Source organism: Phalacrocorax carbo, chromosome 6 (assembly GCF_963921805.1).
Source record: "Phalacrocorax carbo chromosome 6, bPhaCar2.1, whole genome shotgun sequence".
Lineage (NCBI taxonomy): Eukaryota > Metazoa > Chordata > Aves > Suliformes > Phalacrocoracidae > Phalacrocorax > Phalacrocorax carbo.
Genome location: NC_087518.1, coordinates 16,757,137 through 16,776,152, shown reverse-complemented (window position 1 = coordinate 16,776,152; position 19,016 = coordinate 16,757,137). Strand labels below are relative to the sequence as shown.

The 19,016-nt window shown below is 36.3% G+C and overlaps 1 protein-coding gene and 1 long non-coding RNA gene across 4 annotated transcripts in view; one reads left to right on the top strand and one right to left on the bottom strand.

Moving 5' to 3' along the window:
• The window catches only part of LOC135313829 (uncharacterized), a 39,542-nt gene extending 23,254 nt beyond the window's left edge, over positions 1 to 16,288 (bottom strand). The window contains exons 1-3 of the long non-coding RNA XR_010373327.1: positions 16,079 to 16,288; positions 1,970 to 2,148; positions 1,270 to 1,419 (exon numbers count right to left, since the gene is read on the bottom strand). This is a non-coding gene — a long non-coding RNA (uncharacterized LOC135313829). The remainder of the gene's footprint in view (positions 1 to 1,269; positions 1,420 to 1,969; positions 2,149 to 16,078) is intronic.
• The window catches only part of CACNA1D (calcium voltage-gated channel subunit alpha1 D), a 198,457-nt gene that overhangs the window by 84,484 nt on the left and 94,957 nt on the right, over positions 1 to 19,016 (top strand). For 2 of the 3 annotated variants that reach the window (XM_064453889.1, XM_064453888.1), the window contains exon 8: positions 6,831 to 6,934. In XM_064453889.1, coding sequence (XP_064309959.1) covers positions 6,831 to 6,934 — 104 coding nt within the window. Of the gene's footprint in view, positions 1 to 6,830; positions 6,935 to 7,422; positions 7,527 to 19,016 lie in introns of all 3 variants that reach the window. The other variant, XM_064453890.1, reaches the window with a different exon arrangement.

Genomic DNA, 19,016 nt, shown 5'->3' with positions numbered 1-19,016 from the left:
AGCTGGAGAAAGAGTGATAGAAATTTTGCATGACAGTACTAATATTCTGTATAAATCACACTTAAGAGCCAGGAATTACAGACAGGACTTTTTGAATTCGTGTGTTAATTACTTGAATCCAATTTCCTGTTAAAACCCCCTCACCTTTTAGGTAACAATTTGGACTAATTTTATATCTTCTAGATGTAATGAGCGCCGAATCAACTAATTTTAGATTGCAAAGAGACAAGACTTAAATTGCCAAAAACTTAGAAACCTCAGAAAGAGAGAAAAGGGAATGATCAAATTCAGAAATGCAAACAGAGCTACCAAGCCAAGAAATATATGTATTAAAAGACTGAATTAGCGTTGAAAGGGATGATCACATAATAACATTTTTTTTCAAATGAGCATCTTAACACAAAGAGCCCACCTGAAGAGGATTTTAAACTACCTCACAGGGAAATATCTTTCCCATGAACTGAACTTGATTTACTTTGACAAGATATCTAGTATCTTAGCCTTAGTTGACTGCTGACCTGTACTGCAGTCAAAGCATGGAACTAATTTCTTGTCATAGATCATTGCAAATACTCGAACATACTATTTCTCCCCAGAAAGTTTAAAATGGTTAGAAACTGGGTTAGAAGTAGGGTAGACTTTAGGTAGTGCTAAGAACTCCACTAGTTGAATAGCTAGTTTCTTCCAAAAACTTTGCCACAGGAAGCAAGCAGTCCTTTTAAAACCATCCTAGTTCCCAGGCTGTCTCAGGATAACAGCTTAGTAGATACATTCAGATCTACCTTGAGTATTGGGGTTTTGTTCATTGTTTCTATACAAACTCATGTAACAATTTTACATCATCAATCCAAATAGTACATGCTATTATGCTTGCATTTTTTTTTGTATCCAGCATATGGGAAATATTAAATATATTGAATTATCATATAATGTTGTGTGGTATGTATATAGGTGGCATAGCAGATATGAGAAGGAAAAAGGTATTTAGTACATATCACCAAAGTGGATACTATTACTCTATGCATTTTAATACATTGTAGTTAAGTATTTAAAAATAAACACACTGTTCATTGCCTTAGTTAATTCCTTTCAATAGTTTTTTCAGCCCTTAGATTTAATAAACCAAATCAGTACATAGGTTTTATAAATTTCTTATGTGAAATTAGTTTGGGCAACAAAAATGAATATAGAAGCACTAACAGATTGTTAATCCTAAATTAACATGCTGCAACTAATGAAGGAATCAAACACTTCAATTTATTTTTTTACCTGGAATATAGAATTTGTTAGACCTGGTAAAGTCCTCCCACAATCCAACAGAAAACCTTCTCTGGGTTACTACTTCGTAGAAGCTGTACTCTTCATTTTGTTATGGTAGTGTCCATCTGCTCTGCAGATTCACCTGGGGATGATAGATACCTGAAAAAAAGAAAATAATTTCTTAGCAGTCACATTTGGCATCTAGGCTTTCCTTGGAACAATTATTTGATCCCCCCTCCCTGCCCCTTTAAGACAGTAAGCTGATTAATGAAATGCCACCAACAGTAATTAGCTAAAATGGCATTAGATGCAAAATAAAGTATCTGAATGGAAAAAAAATTAAGACCTGCATCTAAACTTATTTCTAATCAATATTAGAAAATAAAATGCTAAGCAATCAGCTTTGAAGAATAAATGCTTTATGTGACTACCTAAATTATACACTTCATTAGCTAACAATGGATTAAAAAAAACAAAGAAATTGAGGTATGTTCAAATAGATCAAAGCAAATTAAGAAAACTGAAGCAGTGTCTTACAAATTGAGGTTTAACTGTGGCGATCACTTATATGTGCCCTATATGCAACTTTATAGCACAGTTTACATATAGAAGATGGGCCAAATTTAGAGGTGATTAAGTAATTATGAGGCTCTCTAGGTATTGTAGCAATTTTTCACTTCTCCAAGTGATATATTTCTCTTTAGCCTACCTTAATGCCTGAGCCATGGAATTCTGATTTTTCAGTTGCCGCTGAGCTGAAATGCTTAACAAAGCAGTGGTCTCTGAGTTCACATCCACCAGCGTACCTCTCGGCTCATTTCTGTGTCAGCAGTACAACAAAATTAAGTCTGGCCAACGAGGAGAACGTCAGGGAAATCTGTGTTTTAACTCCAGAACCCAGAGAAGATTGAAGATAAAATTACATGCTTTTACAGGCCAGCCTGGGGGCTGCTATGCTTCAAGCACAGCCTGTTTTAAGTCAGCTCTAAGTTAACACCACTTCAGCCTACAATATCCCAGGACACAACCTTTGAAGCTAGGAGGCTTTGAAAAGCTATCTGGTATGCTCTAAGATGAGTAGAATAAATAGCTTGTGATCTGAGGTTTTGTGAACGTACATTGTATGCTTCAGAGAATGTGGGATTAGTCCCATTTCACAAAATACTGATTTCTGGAGGACTTCTTATAACCATCAAGAGACAGAGTTTGTCAGTCTTAATAATTTTTTAGATGATTATGTAGATTATAGGTAATAGTAAACAAACCCACCAGTCATGTGTCTATTGGAATCTTATAAAAGGGGGAAGGTAATATCGAAACCTAAGGAAACTATGAAACTTAACAAATGAGTTTGAAACATTGTGGAAAAGTAATTCAAAATAGGTTAATGCATCAGCACGTTATATCTGTAATAGTAAGAATGCAGAATTAGAGGTGTTACTGCATTGCTTTATCATTATCCCCAGTTAGAGCTTTTATTAATTGATACATAGAAAGAGCTTGCAACTATTTTCAATAAACCAGTACCAGATGTACAGAAAAGTAAGACCTTGATTTGCATTCAATTGCATATAGAGATTTTACTCACAGTTACCACAGATAGTGATAAATGAGACATATTAATGATTTCTGATTGGTGTTTTAGATTGGAGTGTGCCATCTGCTGCTGTGTAATGCTAATGGTTATGTCTGCTGTAAATTTGGGTTTCTACTTGTTTCGCTTCAGAGTCTTGGTCTCTGATCATCTACCCTGGATTGTAATGATAGTTGACTCCAACTACAGCGCAGCTAACAAGATCATTCACTCTGAATGCCAGATGAGGCAGTTTCAGACTGTACCAAGTTTCTCCTATCAGTTCAAGATAATTCTTCCAGACTTTGAAGACATATATTCACAAACATATACATGTAAATATAAAGAGCCAAATATACAATGGAAGCTAATTATTCTCTACCAATTTAACTTGCATAGAGTAACTTGTCTCCAGATCTGGTAGCACCAACAAATGGGCCTTTTGACCTTGTTAGTTACTGTGTCACTCATGAAAGGGATAGGAAGAGCTTCAGAGTTCAGTTCAAATTTCTCTTCAAAGCTGTTTAAACATACAAATTTAATTTAACATCTGTATGAAAGGAGTGAAAATGTCAGACCATAGCCAAAAGTGACATCTGTGGATGATCAGCATTTTTAAACACTTACCTGAGCAGTATGCATCTACTGTTATGGTGAAACAGAATTAAGTGATATGAAAAATATTTTATCCTTCATATCATCCATCATTTCATCTGTCCTCTGGTTGATGTGATGGACAAACTAATTAGAACTGAAAGCCAAACAGTAAGACTAGATCTGGAAAAAGGTACAAAGAAGGGGAAGAAGGATGGTACCTGGGAGTGTCTCTGCAATAGGTGTTATTGATGCTAAAAGCTTGATGGGCTCAAAAAGAGATGGGACAAGTCCATTGAGAGCCATTAAATATGACATCTCCCTGAGCCTCAGAGGGTGGGAGTCTTGCAGGACTTTTCACTCAGGATTTGAGATGTGATCCCTCCTAGATTTCCTGGTGTTACTTCAGCATAATTCAGGGGGTTTTATTGTTTATGTTTCTTAGTTGTAATTTCAGATGCATTTGGAATTTGTGTCTTTATAACTTCTTATTCTGCAGTTTGGGTGAGAAGTCAGCATTAATCCTTTCAACTGAAAATACCTTGGTTCTGAGGATGGAGATTTTCCTTTGCTCGTATATTAATCAAGCTCTACCTTAATTTTTAATCAGAAGGCACATTGACTCCTTTAATCTTTCTTTAATTGGAAGTTACAGAAGATGCCACTTGACATGCATGAAATGAGCAGCAAAGTTTTCCAAAAGGAAAGGACTTACTTTTTATACTTTCATCTCTGATATTAATGCAATCAGAAATATTACTTCATGAATAGAAATTACAAGGCATTACTTGAATAGAGGTTAATTGTCCCTAGAATTAAATGGTAAAATTCTTGAGTAGATGCAGTTTTGGGCTGTTGCTTTTAGGAATTCAATCTTAGATTAGTGTCAAGGTATTCTACTAGCTTAAGGGTTCCTGAGCTCAGCAGCTGCCCAAATGAAAACATTTCTTCTAGCACTGGTTAGCTAGAGTTTCCAATTTTTACATCACAGGGCATTAGTCCTAGATAGATTAGCCTAAAACATTGGGTTTAAAATCAAACTGCATAAATGAGAAGGAATATTTTTCATATGTTACACACTGTAAAGTGAATGAAGGAAATGCAAATCACAGTTGCCTACGCTAACAGAGCCTTTATGACAGACCGTGGAAATTTCAGCTTTGCTCCTGCTTTACTAATTTAGTACGATGGCTGGCTTCCTGAGTATGTTCTCTTTGCGAGCAAAAAGAGTGTATCAAGTTAGATTGCACTGATTCCTAGAGCTCTTTTTTCTCAAAGTAAGATTGCAAATGCTGATCTTTCAGGTTTTTCAAAAAGATTTATAGTAGGAAAATATTGGCATCAACACCAGATGAATTTATACCCTCACTCTGGACTTTGCTGACTTGCTGTTTGCTAATGGTATAGTTCAGTTAGATGCAAAATTAATTTGTATGTCCTTGAAATTTAATCAAAACATTTGCTCTTATCAGCTATTGTTAGAAAAACACTTTGTATCATATGAATAATTTCTATGAAGCAAATCCAATTCTAAAGTAATAAAATAATTATGAATATGAGTAGATTTTATTCCTAAACCTTAAGGCCTAATGCCTACAATTGAAAGAAGATGCAAAGAGCAACATACACTGCGACAAAGCAGAAATTCAGTCTGGGCAGTAGGATATTTTACTAAATACCTGAGCGTCTCCGTTGTTAAGACTCAAATGTAGGGGAATTTTTCTGAGGGAATCAGCATGGATGTTAAAAAAAACAAAGCAAAAACCACCACACATTGATCTCCTTAGCGTATGCAGCTGATGCGCTAAGTATTGCTAAAAGTATTGTACAGGAGACTTAAGTATAAGTCAGTCAGTATAATGACCGCATTATGATTATTTTAAAGGATGCATGAAGAAGTTGTGTAAAATAATCTTTGGTTACTTCGGAAGTTTGTTTAATTAGTGTAAAGAGGTGTTATTGCAGATAGCCATTGAAGAAAAGTGCCAATGGGCCTTAACCTGCAAAGACTTAATGCGTGTGCTCGTATCTAACCATCCATACGGCCAGCTTGCAGAAACTGAGATTATTATAAATTTTTAATAGATAGAGGTAAAAATAAAATAAGCATTACAGTTTGAAAAACGTTTATTCCCATTTATTCCCATGTTTAATATGTCTATTCCAACAGAGATGTTAAGGACAGGAGTCAACCTTGACTATCAATAGAGCTCAAAGCCTAATCACAAACTTCAGATACAACAAACACAACAGCAGTCATGGAAGAGGAGAAAGTTTACCCAAAGCTTGTTCTACAATACCATTTCCAGTCTCAAATGCTCATGCAATTTTTATTGTCTGCTGAATTATCATTGCTAAAAAGCATCTTAAGAACAATCTAATGCAAACTTGTTAGTATAAACAAAAAAGCCAGAATAATTCCTTAGAGTAATTCCTCTCCCACAAGAGACGTTTCCAAGAAGTTCCAAGTCAGAATTATTTTTGGAACTTATCCAAATGTCCTTTTGCACCTGAATGCTACACACAGAAACAGTTTCCCCATAGTTTAGAATGTCTGTTTTTCTGAACAGGTGTTTTTAGATTTCCATGGGTATGTTTCTTAAGTCCATTTTCTGATAGGTATAATGAGCTTGTGTGAGTCTATAAAGAGTGTATTTAAAGCTCAATTACTTCAACACATCCCCCCCACCCCTCCCCCCCCCCAAAAAGGTCAGTAACAACTTTTTAAACTTCATTTAACCTTGATCTTGAATAATTTTTTATTCAGAAGTGTGGAATATTTCCATGTTTACACTATGCTTCTAAAATTTGATTACAGTTTTTAATTTTTCTAAATTAAATTTTTCTAAAATTGTTTTTATGTTTTTACACAAATTCAGTCTCATTTATTTCTTTATTAATTAATTAAAAATATCTCGCTGCACCTAGCTGTAGTCTTTCAGGAAAAAAATACTGAAATTCAGGATAATACAGAAAAAATAATATTGCTTGTACTGTTGAGATGTGTATTACTGTTTCTTTTCTTGAAGGATCGTTCATGTAGCTAGGATGTATATGAACTAAAAATCCTAATATTTCAATATACTTCATGTAATTTTAATTAGTGAGATCTGAAATTTAGTTCACGTTCTAGGTATTAAAGAACAGAACTGTTGCAGTACTCCATTTATATTTGATAATATTTTTGATCTGAATCCTAGGTTGACTTAATATTTTGTTTTAGAGTTTGTATTAGAAATGCAAAATGAATGTGGCTGGTGCCTTCTTTCATGTCTTGTTCTTTGAATACTGAAGGAATACGTAGAATGCTATCTCACCTGAATGATTGAATTCTCTTTTTCTCTGACTCTTCATTGCTATTACTATAGTGATCTACTCTATAAGATCATCTTATTTCTTACAGATGAATGATGCTATGGGATTTGAATTGCCATGGGTGTATTTTGTCAGTCTCGTCATCTTTGGGTCATTTTTCGTACTAAATCTTGTTCTTGGTGTATTGAGCGGGTAAGCATACGCCTTTTTCATCATGAAGGCAGAGTCCTGAATTCAGTTGCCATGAACACACAGGTTATGTTATACAGGTGAGACTTCAGTTGTGATGCCATCTTTTAATAAACCTCTGTTTCTTCCTCCTCTACTTAGAACAGAAACAGTTTTCTGTAGCCATCATATAAATAACATACAAATACCAAAATCAGAGTTTAGACAGACCAGTATATATTCTTCACGTCCATACTTGCGGAAAAATTATAAAAAGGACTAATAATTCTCCTGTGCTTATTTAAATGTTATTTTAATTCACTTTCTAAAGCATCACATCTACAACATGATTCGGGTAAGTAAAGAAATTAAACACATGTTCATTGATTTTTTAAAGAACTGAATAAGCCATAAACTTTCAGTATTGAAACCTACGTGATCTGGCAGCTGCAAAAAGGACTCTGCTGTTTAATGAATGACTGAATCATAACTTATTTCCTTACATTTTACAGGTAAATGATGCAATAGGATGTGAATGGCCATGGATCTATTTTGTTAGTCTTATCATCCTTGGCTCATTTTTCGTACTTAACCTGGTTCTTGGTGTACTTAGTGGGTAAGCAGTTGAGTTAACATTGTGTATGCTACTGCTACTTGTAAGATGGCCTCTGCATTTACTCAAGCTTCTCAGCGATGGCTTTTTTTTGCATGCACTTGAGATTCTTATGTCATCCTACCAGTGTTTGCTCTTTTGACTGAATTGTGTGATTCTAGTGCCTGTATCTGTCTGACATCATGTTCACCATGCTTGCCAAAAATATTCATTAAATGAGGCACTAATCTTATTCTAGAATATTCCAGCAGGGAGAAACATTATTTTGCACACAGAGATGGGTGGTGCACCTGTACAAATATTCTTCCCTATGCTTAGAGAAAAGTGTCCTTTTCTGAAAGCTTTGTTTTGCTTTTGTTCAAATATCCATAAAGTACTTGAAGTGTTATTTGCTTATTGCAAAATATTTTTAATGGGTGCTTCAAGATCTGTCTTACAGAGAGAGTATGACTAGGTTACCTTGACACAAAGCATTTAGTGCTTCCTGTATCATAGAGCTGGGTACTGCTGTGACAGCCTGCACTGGCAAGCTGATAGATTTATCAATAATCAAGTATCAATTTAACATACTTGTCACTGGGAGGTTGTCACAGCTTTTTGTTGGTCAGTGTACTCCAGACTCCAGCCAAGAACTACAGCAGTGCCAGTTGTAGCTGTATAGTGTAGTTTAAAACTGTAGTTCATGGCAACAGTTTGCAAGGTGGTTTTCTTATAAAGCCCCCTTACTGAGGTTACAACTCCACTTTGTTTGCCATTTCCTGGTTTCTAAATATACTTGAGCTTGGGAAACTGCAGGTTATGGTAAAGATATTTTCTAATAAATAAAAGATCCTGCTAGCATCTGAAAACTAAAAGAAAATAATTATAATTGCAAGTGTTAGCTTTTAGTCATACAACAAACAATATTGTTCTGGCAATCTTAGGCAATCTTTGTTAGCCAACAGTAAAATTCCTCTTGCATAGAAAGCAGCCTGACACCATAGCTGATGGTGTCGTCAGATTGCTGATTGTGTGCACAGCCCTATTCATGGCTTTGCCATGTTGTACGTTGGATTTTAAAGGAATTATAATGCCTTAATACATTGCTGGAAATCAGGCAATCAAACAAAATTTCCAGTTGCTGATATGTTACAAGAGCATTTTTATCTGATGAGTGGTTTTACAATGTGTTTTTGAAAATCATAAGTCATTTATCTGTCATAGACTACTGTTGCACACAGGAAACTAAGGAAACCATAGTTTTACCTTACTGTCAGAATCACTTTGCAAAGCAGATGTTTGAAAGCAAAGAGATAGTGCTTAAAACACATTGCTGAATTTTAGATTTAATCTTTTCCTTCCAATCTCTTCCAGAGCCTGTAAAGTCTGATTTACACAGTCATATTGGCTTTGTTTTATTCAGGACAAATGTGTAAACTGTTGCAAAACTGAGGACCTAGCTTTCATGTCACAGCCGTGCTGGACAAATAAAATAAGAAAGAGAAGGACAGATAAATGAGGGTAGTTGCGGTGTAACTAATTTCTTCTTTTGATACTGTTACCTAATATTGCTGTGTGACTAGGCTTCCCGCTGAAGTCATTAGAGGATTAGGTTTTCACAGTTCCTTTTTGGCCTTTAAGAAGGTCATAAGCAGCAATTAGTTTTCTTCCTGTTGCGTGAAGGTGTCCTGTGTTAACAGTTAACTAAATATTCCCTTTTCCCTTGCATGAATCGAATTGTTATTGGTTGCAGATTCTTAGGTTATTTTTAAAAATAAGTTGTGGGGAAAGCAACACCAGATTTGGTATTTTGTTGCACATGCTCATTTCTTCTATGAAGCATTGGAAATTTAGAGACACCCTCACAGCTAAGTTTTACGTTTGATTTAATACATTTAAAATACTTTATAAGGTTTGCAACATTATGATACATATTTGTTGGAATATGCAGTTGTTCTTTAGCTGCTTTTACCATACAGGGGAAGAGGTGTCCTCTTGTCCTTGGTTTCCATTCTACAGACAAGAAATCACTGATGTCTAGGTATTGCTTGCTCTGTAGAGCTCTAATGCTCTTCAGAACCCTTGCTGGCTTGCCTTTGATTTCAAGCGAATGGAAATAGCAGTGTCAAGTGTGGTGTGAACTCTCCTCAAATTCTTAAATTCATTCCTGAATTTATTTTCTGCCATAGTGTCACCTAACAGCGGTGTCACTTGAGTTCTCAGGGTGCTCACTGAATTGGTTCCATCCATGTTTGCCCTAATACGACAGCGCCTTCCTAGCACTCCATTTTTTTTTGTTTTCTATGCAGAAGAAAATGATACTAGTGAACTGAGACATGTGATGTATAAATATCACTAATGATTGACATTGAGAGCAGAAGGAAAAAGGTTTTCCTTTTCTCTTTTGAGAGTATTCCTAAATGATACCTATCATACCAAACTCATGTTTGGTATATAAATGAAGAGAATGTCCTGGCATACTTGTGTGAAACTCTGCCAAGGGCCAATATGGAATATGGTTACACTGATTTATTTTTGTCACTAAATGCCATTTGTATATAAATAATAAATATTTTTCACGTCTTTTCTATTTAGACCTACTTGTCTAAATTTTATGGGTAAAAATTATGTACTAGTAAAATCCTATGGATGTGTTTATATTCCTTAGTAGAAAGCTAATATTTTTCATTCTGAGACAGGCATTGAATATATAACACATGCATTCTTTGTTTTTCATTTAAGAGTTATTAGCTTTTATGTTTTATGGTCCTCAAACCATAGCATGAAACTTGGTAAATCTACAAAGAAAGTTAAATTTTACTAAACTGATCAAACTTCAAGAATGCAAAAATTATGCCAATTTACTTGAAAAGCATGGCTTTGCATACAGATTTTGGAAGTGGAATCTGAATCCTTAATACACCTCTTCTGTATGAAAGTGTTACTTCCTGTAATATCAAGTTATGGTGTATACATTTAAATCTGTCTGCTGTTTTGATCTATTTGTGGTTTTAAAATATTCATTCATTCTCTTTGCACTCCTTTGTTACTTTGTTACTTTGTTACTCTGTGACCATCTGCCCCTTTGTATTTCTGTAATGCCTCTTGTGCACTGCATGTTTGATGTATTTAGATACTGTACAAATGGATGAGAATGATGATTTGGGAGGTCTTTTGTTTTACATCTAGCTGTTTCTGAAGGTGAGTATTTCGCAGTGATCCATGTTAGTTTTGCCTGCTGAAGGTGACATTCTTAAAAATAGAGTTCATATTTTTAATAGCAGATGTGCAAATTAATAGAAATTGTGTGTGTGTGGAATCTGCATGTGGTAAATAATTTAATTTCTGCATGGAAGCTGACTGTGGAGTTTTTTTTTCTAAATAAACCCTTGAATAACAAGGATGGAGAGAATTCATAGGCTTGAGGTAATTCAGCTTTTTCAAAATACTCTGTTTTTTGACTCTGTATTAGACAGTAGGATTACATTATTCTCAAAGTGAATTCTCAACTGAAAAGCTGTTTCAGTTTTCAGGACTCTACAGGAAAAGGCATTCTAGAAAAATAAGGTTAGGTTTTAGAAATGGCCCTAGATCCAGCTCAGGCTCTAGTTCCATCTCAGAAATTATGGAGCCAACATTAAAAAAGACACCAGAAATGGTTCCAGCTCCAGCAATGATCTGTACAAGTTGTCCTAGGCCTAGCTCTAGAGATGCTCTCCAGAAATGGTCTCTAGCTTCAGCTGTAGAAAGGGATTGAGTGATAAACCCCTCTAGAGCAGTTCTACTACAGGCCTCTACAAAAAGCTCCAGAAAAAGCTATGGGAAAGGGCTCCAGAACATGCACTAAATCCATCTTTAATAGATCACTGGGCAGTTGAACCTAGATCCAGCTCTGGAAAAGACCCCAGGAAATATCTCTAGTCCCACTCTGGAAAGGGCTCTAAAATTGGCCTAAGATCTATTCCTGGAAAGTACTCTAGAAATGGTCGTAGAGCCAACTGTAGATATGGCTCTAGGAAGGGCCTCTACTGATGGCCCTTGGTCCAACTTCAGCAGAGGACTCTGAAGAAGGCTGTGGCTCTGGCCTGAGGACACCTGTTGACAAACAGCTCCTCCCTAAACGTATTAGAAAAAAGTGGCTCTAGATCCTGCTCCAGGAATGCATCTGGAAATGTGTTTTTCAAAACGTGTTCAAATGGTAATTTCTTTCAGCACAGTGAGTTTCTTAGGAATCTAGCCAGACACCTGGAACTGTCAGCTGATCTTTCACAATAAGACTGCATTTTTTAATTCTTTCAATATTTGGAAATACAGAGCAAAATGCTTGCAGCTCTGGAAAGCTGCCATAGATGTATTCAGATATCTTTGCATTTTCATTATCTTGGGCTGGTTTGCATTATAAATTTAAAGCTGTATATGGCTTTGAATGATTGTTTTAGCTCCTAGAAATCGCAGGGTGAGCATGATATGGTCACACTCCATTTTGATTGCTTTGTCTTTTGAGCCAGCAGCACGGAGTGAGTTCACTCTGTAAGAGATCCCTTTTTTCCCTTTGTAAAAATGCCTCTGGTTATGATGCAAGGATTAGGCAGTGCATCTTTGGGGCAACCTCACACTTGATGGAATGGCACTAAAATTGCTGCTGAGGAGCTGCCTAGCAATTCCAGCTCTGTGAGGGGTGGTAGACTGCTTCGGGAGCCTGCTTTTACATGTAGTTTTGGTTACACACATGTGTGTCACAGGCATAAACTGGACCCGTGTTCTCTGAAGTCATGAACTACTAGGCACAGAAATTGGGAGCTGAGGACAGGCCTTCTCCAAATATTCCAGGATGAAAGATCAGAGCATATCATGACTATTGGTGCGAGAGACAGTGAGCTGAAATTAAAAAGTTAAGTTAGAAATAATAAAGTTAAGGTTATAAGAAAGGTAACAAATAAAGCTAAGCCTTAAAAAAGTAAGAGAGTTGAGAGGTACTCATCCACCCTGAAAGTACCTTGAAAAGTGTGTTGAAGGTTAAAACAAATATGCCAGTAATTCAGCATGCATTAAACTGTTTTACTATGAACAGAGAAAATAAGAAATTATAAAACTTCATAACTTATTTATCAAGAGGCATGGCTTTTAATGATGCATGATAATCTATTTCTCAAGATAGTCCTTATCATTAGGGGATAGTTTCTGCTGATGGCATTTTCTGCTCGAGGCATTGGTATTTCTTTGGGTAGCCATGGGAACAAACAAGATCTTTCAAACACACTTCAATAAATCTCTGTAAGTTGAATTTATTGCCTTGCTAAAGGACACCAAAGCATAAGCTTTGACATGTCCTTACATACATCCTCCTACATGCAAGTCTTGCAGGTTACTAAGAGAATGTTAATTTTTTCCATTTCTTTCCCACAGTATTATTTGCAATGTATTTATATAATGATTCTAAAAGCTAAAGGTACGTACTCATCCATGCTAATGTCATGGCAATATCTGTCAATTAATGTCATATAAAAGATGTTGGCACAGATAAGCTTATGCACCTAAGAACTGTTGTCTACAGTATATATGGAAAAAAGGCATTTGAATAATGATGCACCAAATACAAAATGGCAGTGAACTGTCATCCAGAGTCTTTCAGCAAAAGGGAGATGAACTGGTTTGGACAGTTTTCCTTTTCAAAGCAGAGGGAAGGCTTAGTAAAATTTAAAAAAAAGGGGTTATAGCTAAAAATTTAACTCCCTCACATAGATAAACAGAACATATATTAAAAAAGAGGAGGGGGACTTCAGCTCTAGACCTCAGCAGGTTATGAGCTAAAGCAGGTTCCTTTGATTGCTGTGTGAGTGGTAAAAATAAAACTCAAACACAAATAGATACAAACCAAAGACATATTATCCTTGATTGATCAATCAAATATACTAACAATAAATAATCTTCAAATACTTTCAGCTGTATAGAGCAGTAACTAACCTACTGGTTTAGAGAGAGACCTCTAAAGTCAATGGGAGTAGTTCAGTACTCTTCAACAAGAGCTTGAAGGGAACTGATTTTATTTCAGTCTTGTTTGAACTTACCACACCAAGGCTTCTTAGGAGTTAGTCCTGTGAGATGCTTGCTGATGAGCTCCTGGGAGGTAATAAACCACATCAGTTTCAAAAACTGTGTTGGCAGCGCACATTATGATGGTAGGGTGAATACGCTCTGGGGTATGGTCCTACCCTTGGTGCTGCCAGTTCTTTCTCTAAGAAATCTAGTGTGTCCTGAGCCAAACAGGTCTCTACTCAGGACAGAATGAGCACATCTTAATATGCAGATATAATAACAGTATGAGACATCAGATCTCAGTTTTGTTGCTCTATCAAATTGTTCCCTATCCTGCTGTTCCTGCAGGTGATCCCATTACATTCATATGCACTCTGGACCAATAATGCTATACAGGTCCTCTGCTACACAGAGGTTCTGCTGGAGCCATTCAGTATACATTTTGCCAATTGCTAACGAACTGTACAGAAATAAGCGTGGGTAGGTAATACCAGTTTGCATTTCCCCATCAAGAACCCGCTGCCCCTTGCTAAAGGAAAATTCCTGCTATAATTTTTTTTGTGCTGCAGAAATAATTCTACAGTGTTCAGCCTATGAGTTGTTATTATTTCTAAAAGAAGGGGTAATGATATATACAGATCTCCAGTAATTAAAGATGTGATGTTACTTAACCTTTTTTATGCCTTTCTACATCTGTTACACATTACACCCAGCTGTGAGCTGTTGCTTATGCTTATCTGTACAGTATAAGCAGTTTGAGTTCTCTGCTTTGAATCTGCTAATTTGTTGGTTGGTATGGTTACCACTGTGTGAAACCTCTTTTGTGAGTCTGGTGGCCAACACTGTACTCCTGTGAGCACATTTTTGTTATTATATGACTGTTCTCTGAATAAATGAGATTCTAGGATGTCTGGGTGACAGTTCTACATATAGCATTAGCATAACACTTTCCACGTACCAGACCGTGTGTGCAGTAAGTTGCATATTGCAGTAGATGAATTCTTTCTCTTACTGCATCTGCAGTGACACAAAAGGGCAGTAATATGGCCAATGAAGAATTAGTGTCCTGATTTATGCTTAAGACATTGAAGGCAACTGTTTATTTCCGATCATCAATGCCTAGTGATACACAGGCGATAGCAAGACTCCTGTTGCTGCACAAGTCCCCTTATGAAGATTGTCTTGCCTTTAGCGTGGAAGAACTTTCAGCTGACAGGAGGCAGGTATAGGTGTCTCCTTAGTTATTATGTCCATGAACTACAGAGAGAAAGGAGAGTATACCAGATACTCACATTTAAGCAAATTGTCATCTTAGGATTTTTGGTTAATATGACCCTGCCTCAAATGAAGGTGTAAGAACCAAAGCGCGGTAATTAAGTCCCGGTAGGTACTCCCTGCTGCCACCTCCACCCTGTTGCATCAAGCCATTCCCAGCTGATGTGTACCAGCAGGAGTTATTTCATTCTGTTGAAGATAGAAGAACCTGGCATGAAAATGATTGCCCCAGACTATTGAAGCGTGAACTCAAAACCTGCATTTTATATGCTTCTGCCTCAGCAGCCATTGATGATGATGGTGTTGAGCCTAAACATAGAACTGACATCATCTTTCTGTGAGGAGACAAGGAATTTTTAGGTGATAGAAATAAAAGTTGCAGTTTATATAGTAGCTTAGTTATCACCAAAAAGAAGTTAGATTATGTAGGTGAGTCTCCATATAATGCTTTGTTTTGCAAGTAATGCCTCCTTTCTACTGCAGGTGCAATTGACTGAGTTATTTACACTGTGGCTGCAGTCTGAAGATTTACTCAGTTTACATGATACTGTTATATACTGCAATTCTTAGTCATGTTTAACTAGATCAAAATTAGGCTGGCTAGGGCTGGGTTGCCTGATTTATTTGCATTTGCAGTGAAATAAAAACCTGAATTGCCTTCATCTAGGTAGCAATAGACTGTTTTGAGGAAAAGATATTTTTGAAGGCAAACAGGTATTTATACAAGGTGTTGTTATACAAGTTGTACAGGTCTGCTTTATAAGATTCTTCAAAAGCAGAGGTTTGTAAAAAGCCCCTTCTAACTCTGCTAGCCTAAAGTCTTAATTTTGAAGCGTATTATCCTTTAAAATATGAGACGGTAGTAAGCCCAGCTTTTTCTAGTTGTTGAGATTGGGACAAAAACATGTTCACTGAGTCCTGTGCTTTATGAAGACTATTTAAATCCATTTTATTTATACACTGAAATTTTACAGGCAATAGACCTGATTTTCATTTCACATATGCTGGCGTCAAATCAGAGTAACTCCTCATGATTTTTCAGTTTGCAACTTGGGTGGAGACTGATTTAAATCACATTTTAGTGGAGAGACCCTTATGAATGCTGACATAGTCACGACAGCCCTTTGGCGCCCCCCAGCCCCTCCAAATATACACATTCAAATGACAGATCTAGGTGATTTTATCCAACCAGAATGCAATATCTATTTTGAAGTTAGCACAGCCATTTGTGAAACCAAATATTTACAGAGCTTAAGTCCACTTACCACAACTAATGTGCCACTTCCTAAGCCTGTCATCTTCATAGGCTTCTGACCTGAGTACTGGGTTGATGACAGGGAGGCCAGCTCAGGCCATTAATCTAACCACATCAGGACCTATGCTGCCTAATAGCCAAAAGCTTTTTCTTTCTGCCCTGGACCCAGCCTGTGCTCTCCATAGCCATGCAATGCTCCACAAGCAGCTGTCTTTCTCCTCCTTCCAGGAGATCAGCCAATGTCTACATATCTTTGTCTAAATATTGAAATACCTGGTTGCCTAAATACCAGAAGCTTTAAAGAGCCAACATCTCTCCCTCATCTCACCCCCATCATCTTTTTCAAATAAGTTCTTGTTTCTCAGAAAAAATGCTTTTGTTCTGCTAACAGGAAACTCATTATGTTCCAGTTCCTTTTAATTCCACTTTCTCCTTCATGGTATTTGTGTTAAAGGAATACATACATATTTGTGTCTGAGGGATGTCACTTCATTGTGACTGTGATAAAAAAATATACCATAGACCAGAGTCCCCCCCTCCCTCCCCTAAAGAAAATGCATTCTTCTCGGCTGTTATACTTCCTTATAAACAGTCAGGTTTTAAAAATAAAAGAAAAACTTTTAAGTATCATGGAAATTAATCACCATTGCATCTCCCCCTACTGATAAATTGCAGCAGCGTTTAGCAAGACAATGTCTGACTTCTGTGCTGTATTGAAGGGAAAGGTCATAGTTAGCTGTGTATGTAAAAAACTGTGTTTCATTCTCTGTGTGCAGCCATTTTAATGTAAAGTCAAATTTAAAAGGTAGTTCAGTCATGGGTGAAGTGCTGTGGAAAGTATCAGCCTTGCCAACTGTTTCATTTTTATATGGAGTGAAAGAAATCATTTAATAACAACAGCTGTCATTTTACTTTACCTACACAGATTGTATATTCTTCACCCTAATGAAAAACACCCAAAGGACTTAACTGAACAATACTTACTAAAATACTTAGTAAAAGCTAGAAAGGCTTGTTACTTCTGATTTCATACTATGCCGTGATAGCTCCCTTTTCAAAGATACTGCCTATGGAATGAGAGTCACGAGTATGTTGCCTCAATCAGGTATAAAGGATGGTCTCTTTGATACTCTCTGTGAAACAAGCTTAAACCCAGCATTCTGTAAACCAAATAATTTCTTACAGGCTTGTGACATCTGCTGCCAAAACAATGAAATCTTTTTGGTTTGTTTTGGTTTTTTAAAAAGCAATTAAACCTCAGAGAGATCTGTTGAGATCTCTTTCATGAGCATTTTTTCTGAAGAGGTGGCCTTTTGAAGGACCTCGTCCTTGGATGCTAGGTGAAGGATAGCAAATGCAAAGCAAGCACTGCCGTTCTTCAGCTTCATTACAGTGCCATCAGATGGAACAGGATGCCCTCCACATGCCAAACCAATTTTTTGCTGAATAAAGTCCTCAGCTGTAAAAGGTGTAGTGCCTGCTTCTTAGCTTTTGCAACAGAAAGCTTTTTCGCTTCTACAACAGAACATTAAAAAAAAAAAAAAGTACAAAATCTGTATGGTTGCATGTAAAGAGCTTAAATCTTAAAGTTACTAATGTCAGCAGAAATCTAGTGCTTAGAAGATATGTTTGAAGAATCCAAATAAAACAATAAAAATAAAAAAAGGGGAGAGATTGTATCTTTGCAATTCTAAGTAAGTAATGTCTGTCACTGAACCAAAATACTATGTTGAAAAATTATTAGATTTTCTATTATTCTGCTATGTTTTGTTAGCAGGGCAACATCATATTGATGATGGTGTTCGCCTTGTTAAAATATTTTGCAACTCTTACACTAATTTCCTAATATTTTTCCACTTGAAAAAAGGATATTATTGAGCGCTTTAATAAAATTCCCTTTAGAGTGTATTGATTAGGGCATATTTTCAAGTGAAAGTTCACAATAAATAAAGGGGTTGCAAATTCATGGTAAATGAACTTACTATAACCATTTTTTAGGTTTAATTTCAGCCCTATTGTGAGATTAACAGGTTAGAACAAGCTTAATTTTAAATACTAAATCAGTACATAGTTACAATAGAGTTCAAGAGATGCTTGCCTACCCCCTATCATACATATTGATAGATAATCAGAAAATGTTTGATCCTTCTAGTGAAGGGAGTTACGCATTTGGAGCTGTGTATTACACTAAATGTTGTAATAATGTTGGCATATGAAATGTTGCAGTGCAAGAATTCACTTGATAATTGTCTATAGTCATATATCATTAAGGGAATCATAGGTTTGTGAGGTAATTCAGCTTGGAAAAGATCTCAGTAGGCCATTTTTATCCAACCTCCTTCTCAAAGAGCATGACTTAATGATTTTAATTGTCATTCCATGATAACTTAGGGATTGACCCAAATCATGAAGCTAAACTAGACAGTCAACGACCGTCAACGAGACGGAGGATTCAATTTATATAAAAAGATGCATTTCTGATCTGTGAGAGCAGGATTTCTAGATTCTGTTACAGAGAGCAAAAGGGCAAAACAACCATATCTCAAATAGCACAGGTGTCTGTGCACGATGTAATTAAGAGAGAGCTTATTAGTGGAATTCTGTGAACCATGCATTGAAATAAGTATGTTTGGAAATGGCCAATAGACGGTGGCTGGAAGAGGAGGATTTTAGAACTGGCTGCCAGAATTTCCTTATCACTGGAACTAATATTCATCTCTGTAATTACTTCATTACTGCAAGTCAATTTCTTTTCATAGCCTTTAGATAAAACCGGTTTTAAAATCTGAATAGAAGAGCACATAACTAAATGGCGGGGGGATGACTTTTCTGGTATGGGAAGAGTCAAGAATACTGCTTAAGTTTCAATTAAATCATAAAAGCTCCATAAGTTTTGATGTAGTGTGGTAGGGATTGGCCATGACTTCTTTGCACCACTACCTTGTTTT